Here is a 16101-nt window from a genome sequence, read left to right as displayed (position 1 = left end):
AGTAAAGATGGCGGCCAGCCTCATCCGAGTGCTGCTCATGAATCACCAGCTCCCATTAGTATTTTATTTTTATTTTTTTTAAACAGACCACAGTTATGGTAATCTTTTCGAGCTCATTTAGCACATACACATAAAATAATAGTTGTAAATTATTTTTACAGTTATGTATTTTTATCAGATTTGTGATATTTTTTAGATAAAAACTAACATCTGTGTTCTCCTCCAACCTAATGTCATGATACCGGGGAGTCATGGCATTATAATAATGTAAGGGGAGTTTCCTCCTTATCATATGTTTATATATAATAATGTAGATAATTTATGGTGTATGTGAAATCTACCCGGAAACAACTGCACCTGTTTTGGCGATGTCCTCACGACAGGTCTCCACGGTAACTGTTGCCAAGTTGCCACTGGCAACCATTTTGAGAGCGGTTATTTTTCTTTAATTTTTTAGTTATCGATTAATTAAATATATATATATTAATTCATATATATTAATGATTTTTATATATATAGTTTTCTTAAATTATTTAATATTTTTATTTATTTTATATTATTTTTCATTATTTTTATTTATAATTGTTTTCATTAGTTTATTAAAAAATACACAATTTAAGAACGGTTCTTTTTTTAATTTTTAGATACTGATTAATTTAAAATATATTTGTTCTATTTTTAATTATTTTTATATGTATTGTTATATTAAATTATTTAATATTTTTTATAATTTCCTATTTATTTTTTATTTCTTATTGTTTTCATTAGTTTATTAAAAAAACATTTTGAGAACTGTTTTTATATTTTTAGTTATTTAATTTAAAAAAACGGTTATATATATATAAAAATGGTTATATTTTAATTATGCAATATTTTTTATTTTTATTAGTTTACTAAAAATACACAATTTTAAGAACTGTTCTTTTTATATTTTAGTTATTTTATTAAAAAAATATGTTTTTATATTTGTAATGATTTAATACTTTTTTTAATGATTTCAAATTTTTTAGATATATTGAATTACTTTAAATTTTTTAATTCTCATTTATTTGTTTATCTAATTTATTATTATTTTCATTTAAAAAAATACCATTTTGAGAATTTGGCAACCACTTTGAATCTAATCGTGACACTGCTAATAACAGAACATGTCAGGTAAAGGAGATTAAAAGTGCAAAACATGTTAAAACAATGGTTTTCATTGCCTATTTCTATTAGATTAGCACAAAATAAGCAATTAATTAATTAATGTCAGTTTCTGTTCACTTGCAATCCCTTAAATACCCTTTTACTGTGCATGACCAAAGTAATAAGTTCAAGATTTACAATCATGTAAAAATGTTATGAGAGCGTATTTCATGTCTGCACCATGTGCTCTGCATAAAGGAGTGTCCGCAGCTACACAGTAGACTTGTTTGGATGCATTCCTATTATACAGAACCTAGTTACACAGCGTCATATAGTGCTACTCAACATACACAAGGAAATGGGAATAGCAATAATTTCTGTAGCTAGGCAACTGCCACACGCAGAGCTAGTGAAAAAGGTGTTTTTAGTCCTGATTTGTACGGTTACTGATACACACACACACGTCTAAACAAATCATTTGTCATGGTTTGGCTTTATTTACTAGTATATTAACACATTACATGCTACAGAAAAATAAAAAGGTAAATTTTCAGTTGTCTTGAAAGAATATAGTGTTATAATAAAATGGCACATTTTGATATCGACACATTTCCACTGGCATTTCTGGCCACTCTTTCCTGTTTATACGAAAGGAAAGGAATGACTGTCATGCAGGGCTACTAAAAAAAAAAAAAAAATACTTCTCGGTGGTTTCATTAATAAAATAAGGATTTACGCAGCCGAGCACCTGCCACGTGCAGTGAGAGTGACAAAGAAGCTCGATTTGATCATAACTACGGATAAAAATGCACCGCGGCAGCACGCAAACGTTTTCTCGGACAGATTTCTATAAAAAGAAAGTCAACCTAATATATATTTTTAAATATTATTACATTGGTTTGGAAGAGGACCAAGTTGAAAAAGAAGGACAGAGCTCGTCGGCAACGCTGTAAAGACCGTGGACACTAAATGTGTGGGAGCAGTAACCCTAAAAAAAGGAGGGCGTGTAATGCGAAGTCAGTGTAAGTGCATTCTGTTAAAAATCTAATTTCACCTCCTTTAATCTCATAAGCACTGACAGAAGGGCCGCGTCTCTTTGCACGCTGTTGCAGTGCCACCTAGAGGCGACACGGCGCGCTGCTGCAGGACAGAAGTGAATGTACCGGGACGTCTGAGAGGTGACGGCGAGTTCTCCGCAGCTCTAAAGTCTAAACTACACACACTCCCAGCATGCTTCGGTCCGAACCGGTCTGCGTGATTGTCGGGTGTCAACAGATAAAAATGATTCGATAGCAACAGAAAACAAGATCCTGCAGGGGGGGGGATAATAAAAACAAATCTGGTTCGGTTTCACCTGAAGGTAGAGGTAAAACAGAAATGAACAAGGCTTTAAATAAAAAGGAGAGGCAGAAGATTGAGCGAGGAAGCACAACGGAAACTTATTAAAAAGGATAAAACAGTGCAAGGTGTTATGGAGATTTAAAAAACAAAAAAGAAGGGTAGGGATACACCGATTATGATGTGTAAAAAGACAGTTTGTCGCTGATTTTTCCCCCATTTTGTGCCCGAGGAAATCTTAATTATGTGAAATAAAAGCTGAAATGTTTTAAACTCATCCATCCCTTCATTACACCATCTTTAAACAGGGTTCACACAGTTTACGAGGACCTTTTTCAGTGATTATCGAGTCAAGATGAACCAAATTAACTGTTAGAATCAGGCTGTTTTCCTGCACTCTACGCAGTACGCGGGTCTAAGCAAAAAATTTTGATATTACGTCATTTAAATCTTGACTTTTAAGTAGTTTCACTCGCTAAAACGACCGTTTCCCCCCAAAAGTCAACTTTAAAAACAGCCGCCGACACAATAATTCAAAATACTCTCATCTTTAGAAACACGTCACTATGATCCTGAACAAAACTAAACCATTTGATCCTTTTTGGCGGAGCTCTGACGGGTAAATTGGTGAAATAAGTTCACGTTTCCTCTCGTTTTCCACGCAAGAATGATTCATCTAGGACGCGTGGGAACCCTGTTAAAAGAGTGCACATTCATTCACACAATCAAACCTTTAATACAGAACATTCCTCTGCATGAAAAAGATCATTTTATCTTTTTTTTTAACCTTTTAACACACGTCTCTCATCTGCGGACGTCTTTAATCTCCAAATATCACCCAACGACGATGATAAATCGGTGCATCCCTATTTTATTTTTTATAAAAAAGGTTAAAAACAAAAAAGGGCGCTGTAAATAATCCCACTTCCTCTTTTCTCGGGACGCGAGAAAAGGTTTTGTTTCTCTAAAGCGAGCCGTAAGCAGCAGAGCGCTAACGTGAGAAGAAAGTACGAACTAACGTGTGTGGACAGCCTACATTTACTTTCTTCCGAGACGCAGACGGAGAACGCGTCACGGCCTTTTGTGAGGGCTCGGGTCAGTTTATCCGTTCTTGCACCGCCTTGTTTTCCCATCATGCAGCAGTAAAAAGTGTACATCGGGGGGGTGAGGGGGACAAAATCAGCTATGAAGAAAAACTACCAAAAAAAACAAATATTTGAGCATGTAATGATAATCACATAGTACATCATTTCATAACAATATGTTCTTTTTTTTTTTTTCTTACAAAAAGACTACGCGGTGGTCGTAGGTGGATGGGAGGTTGGGTGTAGTGTCGCCTTCGTCTCCACCCCGACTCAGATCAGTCTGGAAGTTTCTCAGGTGCTCTACGCGGCGCTCTAACTACACAAAGTCGCTCCTCGCTGCTGGTCGCGCCTCCGTTTGGTGTTCTGTAGTGGTAGGGGCGCATGAGGCGTCCGTGCTCTGCTCCTCGGGGAGAACTGTACACCTCCATGGTTGACTTGGCTCTTCCTCGCCGTTCTCATCCCCCCCACGTCAAATACCAGTGTCACTGTCCTCCGCGTGCACAAGGCATCTTTGAGCGTCTCTTTAAAATGCAGCTTCAAACCCAATCCGCTCAAAGAAAGGGCCCCGGGGTTAGCGAGCAACAAAGTCCGTGTGGTGGCGGTGGACGGGTCAAACAAACCCCTTTGCCGGTGCGTCACTGTAGTTCCCGACCGAGTGGTTTTGTTGCCTCAATCGAACCAGGTATTTTATTTTGAATTCACGACGTTCTCTGCGTTCAAAACGGAGACCGTAGTGGAGCGCCACAGAGCTACCCATTGACACACGGCGAGTTTGGGATGAGAACGGGTGGCAATAATGCTGCATTCATGCCAGATAAGAACAAACGGTTAAAGCTAACCTTTAAATTAGAAAATAACCTTCAACCACAGCGACTTCCTGGTTGATCCAAACAGGAAGTGCCAAAAACCGCAGTTCTCTGAGTGTCCACTAGGGGCAGGTTTCATAACAGAGCAGTTTCTCATTGAGCCCCATGTTAAACAGGCCGTTTACACAGCATCATTTAACCTGTTTAAGACATTATAGTCTGTATGTTTAGGTCATATCTCCATGACAACACTGACGTTTTTTTTATATTGGAGGTTAAAGTTGATGAATAATTAGGGGCGTGGCCTCTTGAGTGACAGCTAGCCTCTGGCCCTCACTTCTCCTCGGAGGTAAATGTCAGCCAGAGGGACGTACCTCCCTCCCCACACCGTCACATACATGCCCTTTTTTGGTAAGAGGAAATGAGGCATAGTCAAAGTCTGACAAGACGGAGACTCCTGTAGGTGAGGACGAATGGATCAAGTTGAGAGAACCTCGATGGAGACGCTACGTCCATTTTTATACAGTTTATGTTTTAACCTCAGCGAATGTAAGTGACAGTTACTTTGTTGTGGAGTTGGACGAGAAGATTTATCTTATGTCTTTGTAGTAATTAAAGCAGCAGATGATAGCATAGCATAGCATGAAGCCCGGACGTAGCGATAAAACAGTAACTAAAGCAGCTTTTCAATCCAACGTTTGAAAAACAATAATAATAACTGTTATAATTATTATTGTAACTACTTCTTGACTGGTAACCTGTAGTTCAGCACATCATCTCCATTAAACTGTCTTTTTATACCTTCTTTATTTTTAAAAAGATATATTTAAGATGTAACGTTTTGATGTGTAAGCTTTGAAGGTGCTGGTAGGATTTTGTTCTGGTGCCTTCAAGTGGAAATCCTTAACTAGTGGATGTGCCGTACGAGCGGTTATGTCATCAGAGCGCTGTTGCTAGGCGCCAAAAGGACTTTTCTGAACAATTTAGCGAGCAGGAAACGCTGTGATGCAGTAAATGTAAAGACTTGATGACAGGATGTTTGGGATTATCAACATTTTCCCTCTGACATAAAATACGGAGAATAATCTGTAAGCGGCTAAAATCGCGATAGATGTATTAACTCGCCAAAAATCAAACCGCGGCCTCTTCTGTCTTTAAAAAAGCCACAACTTCCACCTACGAGGCTGTGAAAAGGGAGGCTCCTCTTCGTAAAAACACGACCTCAACTGGAGGCACCGCTTGTTATGTTAGCCCTGGGCTAGGCTAGCACTTTCCCCCTGCTTCCAGCCCTTATGCTAAGCTACGCTAACCGACCACTGGGGGTAGCTTCAGACACAAGACTAGAATCTTCTCATCTAAACTCTGAATAAGTATTTTTCTAAACTCTTATTTTACAACGGCACCGAAACATCTTGTTACCGTGTTCTCATGTGACATGAATGCAGCAGCACGAGTGATCCAACGGCGCTGTAACCACGGTGACGGCTGAGGGCAGCGCAGAGCCGCTATCTCCGGGTTCCAACGCAGGAAGAGGAAGTGGTCAAACTCTGCGGTGGTGAAGGGTTTTAGGGTCTGGAGGGTGTCGCCACGTCCTCGGATTCAGTGTCATGGAGTACATGAGCCGCTTTTCACGTCAGTCAGTCGGAGCAGGCGGCGAAGAAGGGGCGGGCGCGGCGGGAAACGGAGGGCGTGTGCGTTACAAGGGTCCGTTTGTTTCGCTGTCAGTGATTCTCTGAAACTGTACTTGGTGCGGGTAAAAGCTGGAGCAGACGTGAGGAGGAAAAGGTGGGGGAGGGTGTGGAACGGGAAGGTGTCGGAGCGGGTGAGGAAGGGTCTAATTCTAGTGTCCAGGTTGCCGCCCTGGCCGTCCGCTCTCAGCTGAGCTCGTCCTCGGCGTTGTGCTGGTCCAGCAGTTTGACGTGCGTGAAGGGAAAGTGGCCGCGTTTGCCTTTACATTCACCCTCCCACTGGCCGTTCACGTTGATTTTGGTCACCTTCACCATGTCGCCCACCTGGAAAAGAGGGAAAAGGGCGTGAGCGGGTTCGTACCGATGCTCGAAATAACAATATGGCCGCCAGCCGAAGATGATACAGATGTTTTTTCAGCTTTCTCTTTTGAATAAGCACAAATTAAATCATGCAAATGCAAGAAACAACCCTCTTAGGTTGGCAAAGGGGCGGAAACATTACAGTAAATTTACAGAAACTTTCAATCGGAAGTGAATCTGGGGAATTTTGTGGTAATTTAAAATAAACTATCACATCCAAACATAAATATAAACATTTAGTTTGGTCATAAGCAGACATTCATGCAAAAGAACACAATTAACAAAACAAAAAGGGGAAAGGGAAGTTTGGGGTCCCCTGCTAAAGGTGCTGCCCCCGCGACCCGACCCCGGATAAGAGGCTGAAGATGAGCTGAAAAATTACAAAAACAGTAATTTAACCTCAGAGAACACAGGAGTTTCTGGTCAACTGCTGCCTTTTTCTGTTAGGGCGCCCTCCCACTGTGCGTCCGTCCCGTGCCCCGTGCTTTAGGGTCCTTGTCCCCCCCTCCAGGCCCGTTTGTACTCACACTACCTGGGCCTCGGAGAATGCTTCTTGCTGCCTATACGTCATCACGCCGTAACACGTCACACGCATTGATGACGTCATGGCGATGCGTGGCTTTGTTTCCAGATCTTTCCGTAGACCTCAGAGTTTTTCTGCGTCTTGTCGACTGTTTTTGAATCTTTTCATCGACCAAATCTGCAGTAAACACTCCACCTCCTCATCACACCAACGTGAACCTTTCACCGCCATTGTTTTAAATGTCCGCGCATGGTCCCTCCTTCTTTTTTCTACGTCCCAACAGGCGCACAGGAAATGACCTCAGAACCGCCGTAGGCCTCGTGCTCGTACACGTGCGCACGCTCGTGCTCGTTCATGTGCAAACGTGCTTTACAAAAGCCCACCTCTCTCAGACGGGCCGTGGACGGCAAGCGTACCGCTCCTAGGCACGGTATGGTTGCACTCACACTGGTCAAACGAACTAGACTTTAGCCGTGAAACGTGCTCGGGCACGGTACGGATGGACAGTGTGAGTGCGCTCTTAGTTTGTTTGTGTTAATGTGTGACTTTGGTGTTTTAAAAGAGTTAGAAACAAACAAAACTAACAAACAAACAAACAGATGGAGGCAGTGGTGGACCAGTAACTCCTGCTCACGTGCTCTGTGAGGTTAAATCACTGTTTCTATCAATGGAGTCTGGCGGCTTTGACGAGAACACACACAACATCTTCAGTTCCTCCTGAAACTCTGAACCTAAGCACAGTTTGTCTGATTAAATGAACTGGTTATATTTATTATGTTGAGGACACAAACATCTTGATCTTCAATAACAGAAAAATCATCTTTAAAGGTTGAATCTGTAGAATCTTTATTAAAGTTAGATTTTTAATAATAATCCACCCAGGGGCGTTTTGAGGGGAACTGAATCAAAGTTTTGCTTTTCCAGAAAACAAATATATATTTAGTCTAATGCCAAGCTGTGAAAATAATCTAAATAAATATGATTCATGAAAATTAAATGATAAATACCCCCCCATTCCCACCCCCACCCAAAAACACTAAGTGTCGGTTGCAGCCGTGTGTGATCACGACCAGGACAGAGAGAGGAGCGGCTGCTCGTGTGTCACTGAACCTGAGCAAATAAAGGACCAACAGACGGCTCCAAAGGTCGAGTCAACGCGGCGACGGAGTGACGGAGGAAACGTCTGGGGTTAGAGCGACGTGAGCAAAGCTTCCTGTCTGACGCGACCAGGTGCTTTATCCATTTAATCCAGCTGCGTGTGACAGCTGAAGGGCTCTGCGTTCCCTTTAATGCCTTCCTTTAGTATTTAATTATTAGTTCATTAAGTGTGTGAAGCTCTATAAATGTATTAAGTTACTGTAAATACTGATTTCTTTATTAATGTGTAGGATTAAAGACGTTTTTATCTTCTTCCTGCGACGTTTCGTGGATTTTAATGAAGGAAAATCACGGATAAAATTTGGTTTTATCCCCTTTTTCCACATTTTTGTTTTTTATTCTGTTTGTGTTGAATATATTTTTTCATGAATTTTCGAGGCTCAAAATAAATACATTTAAAAAAGTACAATTAATTTACTCTGCAATTGTTTTGCATGCAACTAACACTTTGCATTGTGAACTAATCTGCAGAATATGATTATGAATAATTTCTCCTGTAAAATGTCAAAGGTGACATTTGAAGTGAGCTCTGATTATGCAAAACTTTTTATTTATTCTATTTGATTTAAATAAATGTGTTCAAACAACAACGACAACAAATAAATGTCGTGAGAGAAGAATTTGTACGTTTGCATTGAACGAAAACAAATCATTTTTCAGGGGTTAAGATGAAAGAGTAAGAATATTAATAATAAAGAATATTTTAAAAGCAGCGGTCGGCAGTATTAGCAGTTTCACGTGGATTTTGATTTAAAAAAAACAAGGAAATATTCACATTTAAGAAGCTGAAATCAGAGAATTTTGACTTTTTTTCTTCTTATAACAAACAAACAAACTTGAAAATCAAATTGTTGATTCATTTAATTGCTGCCGCTCTAAACGTGACGTATAAAAACACAAACGCATCAACTCAAAGTGGCTCCGCTCGCTGCAGCTCGTGGATATTTATCCATTTAAACGTCTTTCAGCATTTGTGTGCGTTTAGTGGCTCGCTTGTTTACATGACAGTGTTTGAAAAGAACAAAAAAGGGCAGTTACGTGGCCTTTGCGGTCAAAAACAAGACTTCACGTAGTGGAGTAGTGCAGGTTGTCACACTCCAATTCACAATGGGCCAAGTTTAAAAACTGGGGACAAAGTTGCGGACCAAACTCAATAATTGACTCAATTGTTTTGCACTATTAAGCCACCATCTGCACTTTATTACTACTGTACTACTATAGTATACTAGTATAGTATATAGTATAGTATATGGGGGGCGGTAGTAGCTGGAGGGGGGGGGGGGGGCGACAGTAGCTGGGGAGGGGCGGTATCTTGTGGGGGGGGGGGGGGGGGGGTGTGAGTAGCTCAGTCCTTAGGTGACTCAACTGGGAACCGGAGGGTTGGAGGGTTGCCGGTTTGAGTCCCTGTGTGAACCATGAATGGAGCATGGTTCAGTGGCTGGAGAGGTGCTGCTGAGCAAAGCACCGAACCCCCTCGCTCTGACTCCATTAATTGCATGTTTATAGGTCGTGTTTGTGCATGTGTGTGTATTTCGGGCCTCTGTGTGTGTGTGTGTGTGTGTTTGTGTGTGCGTGCGTGTGTGTGTGTGTGTAACCTGAATAATAATAACGGGGTGAAAAAGTAGAATTTCCCTTGCGTGATTAATAAAAAGGAATTCTTCTTCTTCTTGATTTAATTCGATAGAAAACTGCTCTTCACAACCAAGAGGGTTTTCTGAAGACGAGGAAATGCGAGCTAATCATTAACCGCCCAGCGCCGTCTGGCTGAGTCACTACCAGCCGACCGGAGCGGAGAAAACACCGCCTCGCGCGGGTTCAAAGCCAGCCGAGCCGACCCCAGGTGGGAGTGCCAGAAACCAACTCGCACAAAAGGATCAACCTGCTGCACGTAACAGAGCAAACGAGAGAGGTGACCAAAGACGAATGAACCCGCGGCAGCTGCAGACGTGTGGTTTGCAAAAAAGAAGAGTTTAGATCTGAGTCCAGGATCGCCCCCCCTCGACCCGCTGCTGGCTCAGCTTGACTCCTGGCTTCAGAGGACCAGAGGAAATGGTCCCGTTCCCAAACACAAACTATTTCCTTCCCCCAACGACCTGCTCCGTGGGAGCCCCGCTCTCGCTTCCGGACACTTTAAAGCAGCCTGGAGCAGGAGCAGAGTTTAACAGCAGTTTTTATATATCGGGGGGTACCCGGTTCAGGTCAGAACCACATCTTTCTTCAAGCCCCAGAAAGATGAAGCCGGAGAGTTTATGCAGATTTATTCTGTAGCGTCTTTGGACTGATCTCTGCAGAATAAATGAGAACTATAAAGAGAGCCGGGTGAGCACTTTTCTGACCCTGATTCTTCTTCAACGAGATAAAAAGAAGAATCAAGGTCAGAAAAGAACGAGGAGAGATAATGGAAAGCACAATGAAAGAACGAGAGCGCTGGAAATTTAAGAGTTGGTGGTCAAAACGGACCAGATCTATAAGAACACAGAGACGTGAACGGCTTTAAGTACCTCAATGAATCTGGATGGAAAAATGAGTAAATGTGACTTCGTTTGTTTGAATGTTCCTATTTTATACGGTGGAGCAGGAACAGCTTGGAGGACATGTTAGCACCATGCTTTTGCTTAGCCCTGTATGTGTGTAACAGTGCTGACATGACGTTTTATGTTTCCCCCTAATAAAAATCAAATGATATCTCGATACGCTTAAATAAGGGCGCACTCACACTGTCCTTCCGCACCGGGCCAAAACAGGTTTCTCGGGTAAAGCCTAGTGCGTTTGACGAGTGTGAGTGCACCCGCTCCTCGCATAACTGCGGCCAGCTGGCCGTCAGACTATTGTTTTTTGAAACATTGCTACTTTGTTACAATCTTCCCGCTTGTATCCTCAAAATTTCACGCAATCTTACGACTTTCTTTCCCTCAAAATATTGCAACTTTTTTTGTCGCAATCGTACGACTTTTCCCTCAAAATCTTCCGACGTTTTTCCTCTAAATTTGACGACTGTTTCCACTTTCCTCAGACTTTTGTTTTTTGAAATATTGCAACTTTTTTGTCGCCCTCTTCTGCTTTGGTGCAGCTTAGTAACGTCACATTCACTAGTTTTTTCACACAGACTGGAGCAGAAAGCGCTGGATGATGATCTCCAGCATGTTGGAACGTGTTCACAGTGTTGGACCATTTGCACTCACTTTTAAACGCCACGCTTTATAAACTTTACAAACATTTTGGACACGTACTAAATGCTCCACGCTGCAGATTTAAGGAGCTTTTGAGGCGGATAAAGGGCTGAACTGTCAGTTCCCTCTGACACTTATGCAGCTCTTCTTCTCAACGCTTCAGGTGAGCGGCACGATGACTCGCACACACATTCTCAAACATCTATATATGTGAGGACACTCATTGACATAATGCAGTCCCTAGCCCCTTACCCTAACCTTAACCATCACAGCTAAATGCCCAACCCTGACCCTCAACTAAACCTAGTTCAGACCCTCAACTTAAAACCAAGACTTAACCCCCAAACAGGCCTTTGAAAACCAAAACTTCCTCACTTTCCAAAAATGTCCTCATTTCAGAAAATTCTATGGTTAGTCCTCACAAAGACAGCTGTACAAGTACACACATACACACACACAGATTACGTCCAGATTTGTTTTCACGGCGGAACAACGCAGGGATCGCGACAGCATCGATATCGTAACTTCTACAATTCTTACGCTCATGAAAGTGTGACGTTATGCAACCACAGTTATAAGAAAAAACACCGCACATGTCCGTATTTACCTCTAAGGCCAGGGCGGTCTTGTCGTAGGCGTTGGGAACCCTCTTCTGTATGGCCCTGGCATAGACAGGTCCGTTCTGGAGATTTGGGAGAGGGGTGGGCTGGGCGTACTGGCTGGGGTCTCCCAGCAGCGGAGGGCCGGACTGGGCCGCTGAGCCGTCAGAGTTCCCCAACATCCCCATTCCTCCAGGCGGCCCCCCGGGTACCCCAGGCCCCCCCGCAGAACTCGGAGACGCCGGGCGGTACTTCTCCACGTACGGCACCGGGATCATCCCCGCCCGGCCCTCAGAGTTCTGGGCGTTCCACCACTGCTCCTCCGGCTTCTCCAGAACTCGGAGAATGTCGCCCTTCCTGAACGGGAGGTCCTCCTCGTCGTTGCCGGGGAAATCGAAAAGCGCGCGCACGTACTCGTCTTCCAGGCGCGGCGGGGGGCCGCCGGGGCCGACGCTGATGAAGGAGGTGTGTTTGGACTTGTTGATGGGCTCTATTAAGGTGGTGGTGTCCAAGTAGTGGATTTTGTAGAACTCTAGCAAAGCGGGGAGAGCGTCAAACTCCTGGTCGCCGATACGGAACCTCGGAAGGGCCAAACCTGGTGAAAATGAGAGACAGGAAAGGCAAAAGTTTATCACTTCTGCACGCACTAGCTGCTTTTTTTGCATGTTCCAATCTGAAGCTTATCTATTTATGTAAACAAGCACGACGGTGGTGCTTTCCAAGATGACCAGGAAGGATTTTTGTTTCCTTATTTTGTCTGTTTTGTTGTTTTGTTCCTGCCAATGAAAAAGGTACAAGGAAATATAACAAATATGCTCCTGTGATGCCTACAACGTCTGGTCAAAGTCTATTAAAACGTGGCAATAAGGACATTTACAACTCTCTCAGGGTCAGCAGGTGAATTAGGCTCATTTTAAAACAGGTGCACAACTCACTGAAAACACCACGCACTACGGTGTAACTCCGTGACAGAAACGTGCACCAACCTGATTTATGTGTGAACAAATGTCCGAATCAGAATCAGCTTTAATAGCCAGGTGCAAAGGGTGCTGTATTGATGTTACAGGTTGCTTTATTTGGGATTGTTTCAAACACCATGGGTATTAAAGTCTACCTTTCTAATATCTAATGTATTCGAACGCAAGAAATACCCAGCGGAGGCAGGAGGCAAAGTCTATTAATACATTACAATATGCACTTTTACAACTCTCTCAGGGTCAGCGGGAGAATGAGGCTCATTTTAAAACGGTCATAACTCGCTGAAAACACCGTACACCACAGTGAACTTCGGTGACGGAGGAGTGCACCCATCTGAGGTATGCGTAAACCAATATCTAGTGGATTCATCGGAGTAAAGAGAAGAGGCAGCCACAAGGAAGTAAAAAAAATACCCAACAAAAACAGAGGTAATGGGGCAAAATCTATGAAAATATGACAATTTAAAGATGTATAACTCTCTCAGACACATACACTAAGATACTGGTTCACACTTAAACCAGATTGGTGCATGTTTCTGTCTGGTGGGTGGTGTTTTCAGTCAGTGCGTTTCCGTTCACATCAGTAACCTGAAAATGATCTTATCCAGGTTAAGGGAAAAATCGGATTATTGAAGTTCCCCTAGTTTACATGAAAAGGGGGTTGAATGGGAAAAGGAGTAACTCTTCCTCCGGTACAGTAGGTGGCGCTCTGCCAACATACAGCTGGACTGAACGCGGCTTTTTCTCCAGTTCACCTTTGACAAAATCACAAACGGTGACTTTAGTACAGAATTACTACCGAACTGGGTCTTCTTGGTAGTGATGTTACTTTCCATTTCCAAGTCCTCCCTCGGTTTAAAGGTAACGCTCTATTGTTATTGTTTTTTTCATGTTGTTCTAGGCGTCGTTGCTTCCCGTTTTGTTCTATTTCCAAGTCAAAAGCCACCGGCTGGGAGCGGGGAGCACGCGCAGACGAGAAACCTGATAACAATCAGGGAATGCTGTTTACATGCGCAAATAATCTGGGAACTGAAGGAGTTCTCTAGGTCTGTTAACGGGGTTATGAGAACCCCGATTAAAAGAAAATTCATACTAACGCACTGACCGAAAACACCACCCACCACAGTGAACTTCGGTGACGGAGGAGTGCACCGATCTGAGGTATGGATGAACCAATATCTAGTGGATTCATCGGGGGAAGAAGAAGAAGAAGAACAAATATTCTCCTGTAAGAGCTTCACAGTAAAGAAAACAACAACAACAACAGAGGTAGGGGGGCAAAATCTATTAAAATAAGACACTTTAAAGATCTATAACTCTCTCAGACAGATACACTAATACACTGGTTCACACATAAACCAGATTGGTGCATGTTTACGTCTGGTGGGTGGTGTTTTCAGTCTTTTCCATGCACATCAGAAACCTGAAAATGATCTTTTCCAGGTTTAGGGAATAATGGGATTATTGATGTCCCCCTAGTTTACATGAAAAGGGGGTTGAATGGGAAAAGGAGTAACTCTTCCTCCGGTACAGTAGGTGGCGCTCTGCCAACATACAGCTGGACTGAATGCGGCTTTTTCTCCAGTTCACCTTTGTCTAAATCTCAAACGGCGACTTTTGGACAGAATTACGACCAAAAAAGATCGTTACTTACCATTTTCAAGTCCTCCCTCGGTTTAAAGGTAACGCTCTATTATTATTGTTTTTTTTTTTTCATGTTCTAGGCGCCGTTACTTCCTGTTTTGTTCTATTTCCGTGTCAAAAGTCACCGGCAGGGAGTGGGGAGCACGCGCAGACGAGAAACCTGATAACGATCAGGGAAAAACAGAGGTAGGGGGGCAAAATCTATTAAAATATGACACTTTAAAGATGCATAACTCTCTCAGACAGATACACTAAGTCACAGGTTCACACTTAAACCAGACTGGTGCACGTTTCTGTCTGGTGGGTGGTGTTTTTATCCTTAAAAGTGGTGCATCTTTTTTGGAAATGAGCCTAATTCAGCAGCTGACCCAGAGTCAAATAAAAGGTCACGCCCCAGAGGTAGGTTTGCAATTTCATAACAACATTAAATGAAATGTTACAAACCTGTCTGGCCTCTGAGTGTGTGTGTGTGTGTGTGTGTAGAGAGAGAGAAAAAAGCACTATTGCGCATCTCATTTTGGTGCAAGTCATGCAAGAATGGTCACACCAGCAGCAGCATGCATGCAAGTATGCATACCCTGCACGCACGCACACACACACACACACACACACACACACACACACACACACACACACACACACACACAAAAACACCCACTCGTGTTGTGATCATCTTTACCTGGACCGGATTGTCGGTTGTTGCTGATGCTGTTAATGATGTAATGCGAGACTTTGGAGTTCTCCGACACCGACAGCACGTAGTCTCCGGGGCTGGTGATGGAGTCCCGGACCAGGAACACGCCGTGCCTCTGCCCCTGCAGCAGGGACACAGCCTCCTGCCTGCTCAGCCGACCCCAGTACCAGCTCCCACGGTCCTCCGCGTCAAAATTTCCGGCCATGATAAGAGGCTTCACCCGGGGCCTTCCTTTCCCGTCTCTCCCTCCCGTTATGCACAAGCACAAGCCTTCAACTCATGCACAAACTTTAGCGCCTTAGAGCACGTTTTGGTGAGCAGGCGGCACGCGCAGCCGGCCGTTTGGACATCAAATCAGCTGGTGCACGAGCGCGTCCGCGTGGCAAAAGCGGCTCCTCTTCGCTTTGTTGTTGTTTTTTATCACCGGACGCGTTTTTAAGCGACAACAAACCCAGCGACCGATGACAACTAACTTCAAAAAACTGAAATGGCGGATACGGGAAAACAAAAAAAGACCCCACTCACCGGATGTGATGTCACGCGAACGGCGGACCAATCCCTGCAATGTCCCGCCCCCCACGGGCTACGGAGGCCTGAACGGGACAATCGATAAATAAATAAATAAATAAATAAATCCATAAATAAAAATAAAATAAATAAATGAATAAATATATGCGTGATTAGATGTATAAATCAAATAATAATAAATAAATAAATAAATAATGCAGAAATTAATGTATGAATAAATACAGAAATAAATAAAAGATTGGATGAATAAATATATAAATGCATTAATAGATGTAAAAATAACATAATAAATAAATGCATTAATAGATTTATGAATAGAATAATAAATGCATACATAGATGTAAAAATAAAATAATAAATAAATAAATAAATATATGCATGGATAGATGTAGAAATCAAATTA

At 42.7% G+C, this 16101-nt stretch overlaps 1 protein-coding gene across 1 annotated transcript; it reads right to left on the bottom strand.

Moving 5' to 3' along the window:
• Positions 1–4838: 4838 nt before the first annotated feature.
• Positions 4839–15581, bottom strand: crk (v-crk avian sarcoma virus CT10 oncogene homolog). Its single transcript, XM_083914414.1, has 3 exons — positions 15156–15581; positions 11864–12450; positions 4839–6369 (listed from the first exon to the last, which is right to left on the bottom strand). The coding sequence occupies exons 1-3, from the start codon at positions 15373–15375 to the stop codon at positions 6232–6234; spliced, it is 945 nt and encodes a 314-aa protein (XP_083770540.1). The 5' UTR covers positions 15376–15581; the 3' UTR covers positions 4839–6231.
• Between the last annotated feature and the right edge of the window lie 520 nt (positions 15582–16101).

This window comes from Echiichthys vipera (genome assembly GCF_963691815.1).
Source record: "Echiichthys vipera genome assembly, chromosome: 5".
NCBI classification, from domain to species: domain Eukaryota; kingdom Metazoa; phylum Chordata; class Actinopteri; order Perciformes; family Trachinidae; genus Echiichthys; species Echiichthys vipera.
Note: the sequence above shows the minus strand (reverse complement) of the source record. Positions and strands in the feature narration are given on the sequence as shown.

Coding starts and splice junctions, on each gene's coding strand:
- crk (XM_083914414.1), bottom strand. CDS start 15,375: ATGGCCGGAAATTTTGACGCGGAGGACCGTGGGAGCTGGTACTGGGGT. Junction 12,451..15,155: donor CAACCGACAATCCGGTCCAG/GTAAAGATGATC, acceptor CATTTTCACCAG/GTTTGGCCCTTCCGAGGTTC. Junction 6,370..11,863: donor AGACCGCCCTGGCCTTAGAG/GTAAATACGGAC, acceptor CCTCTTTTCCAG/GTGGGCGACATGGTGAAGGT.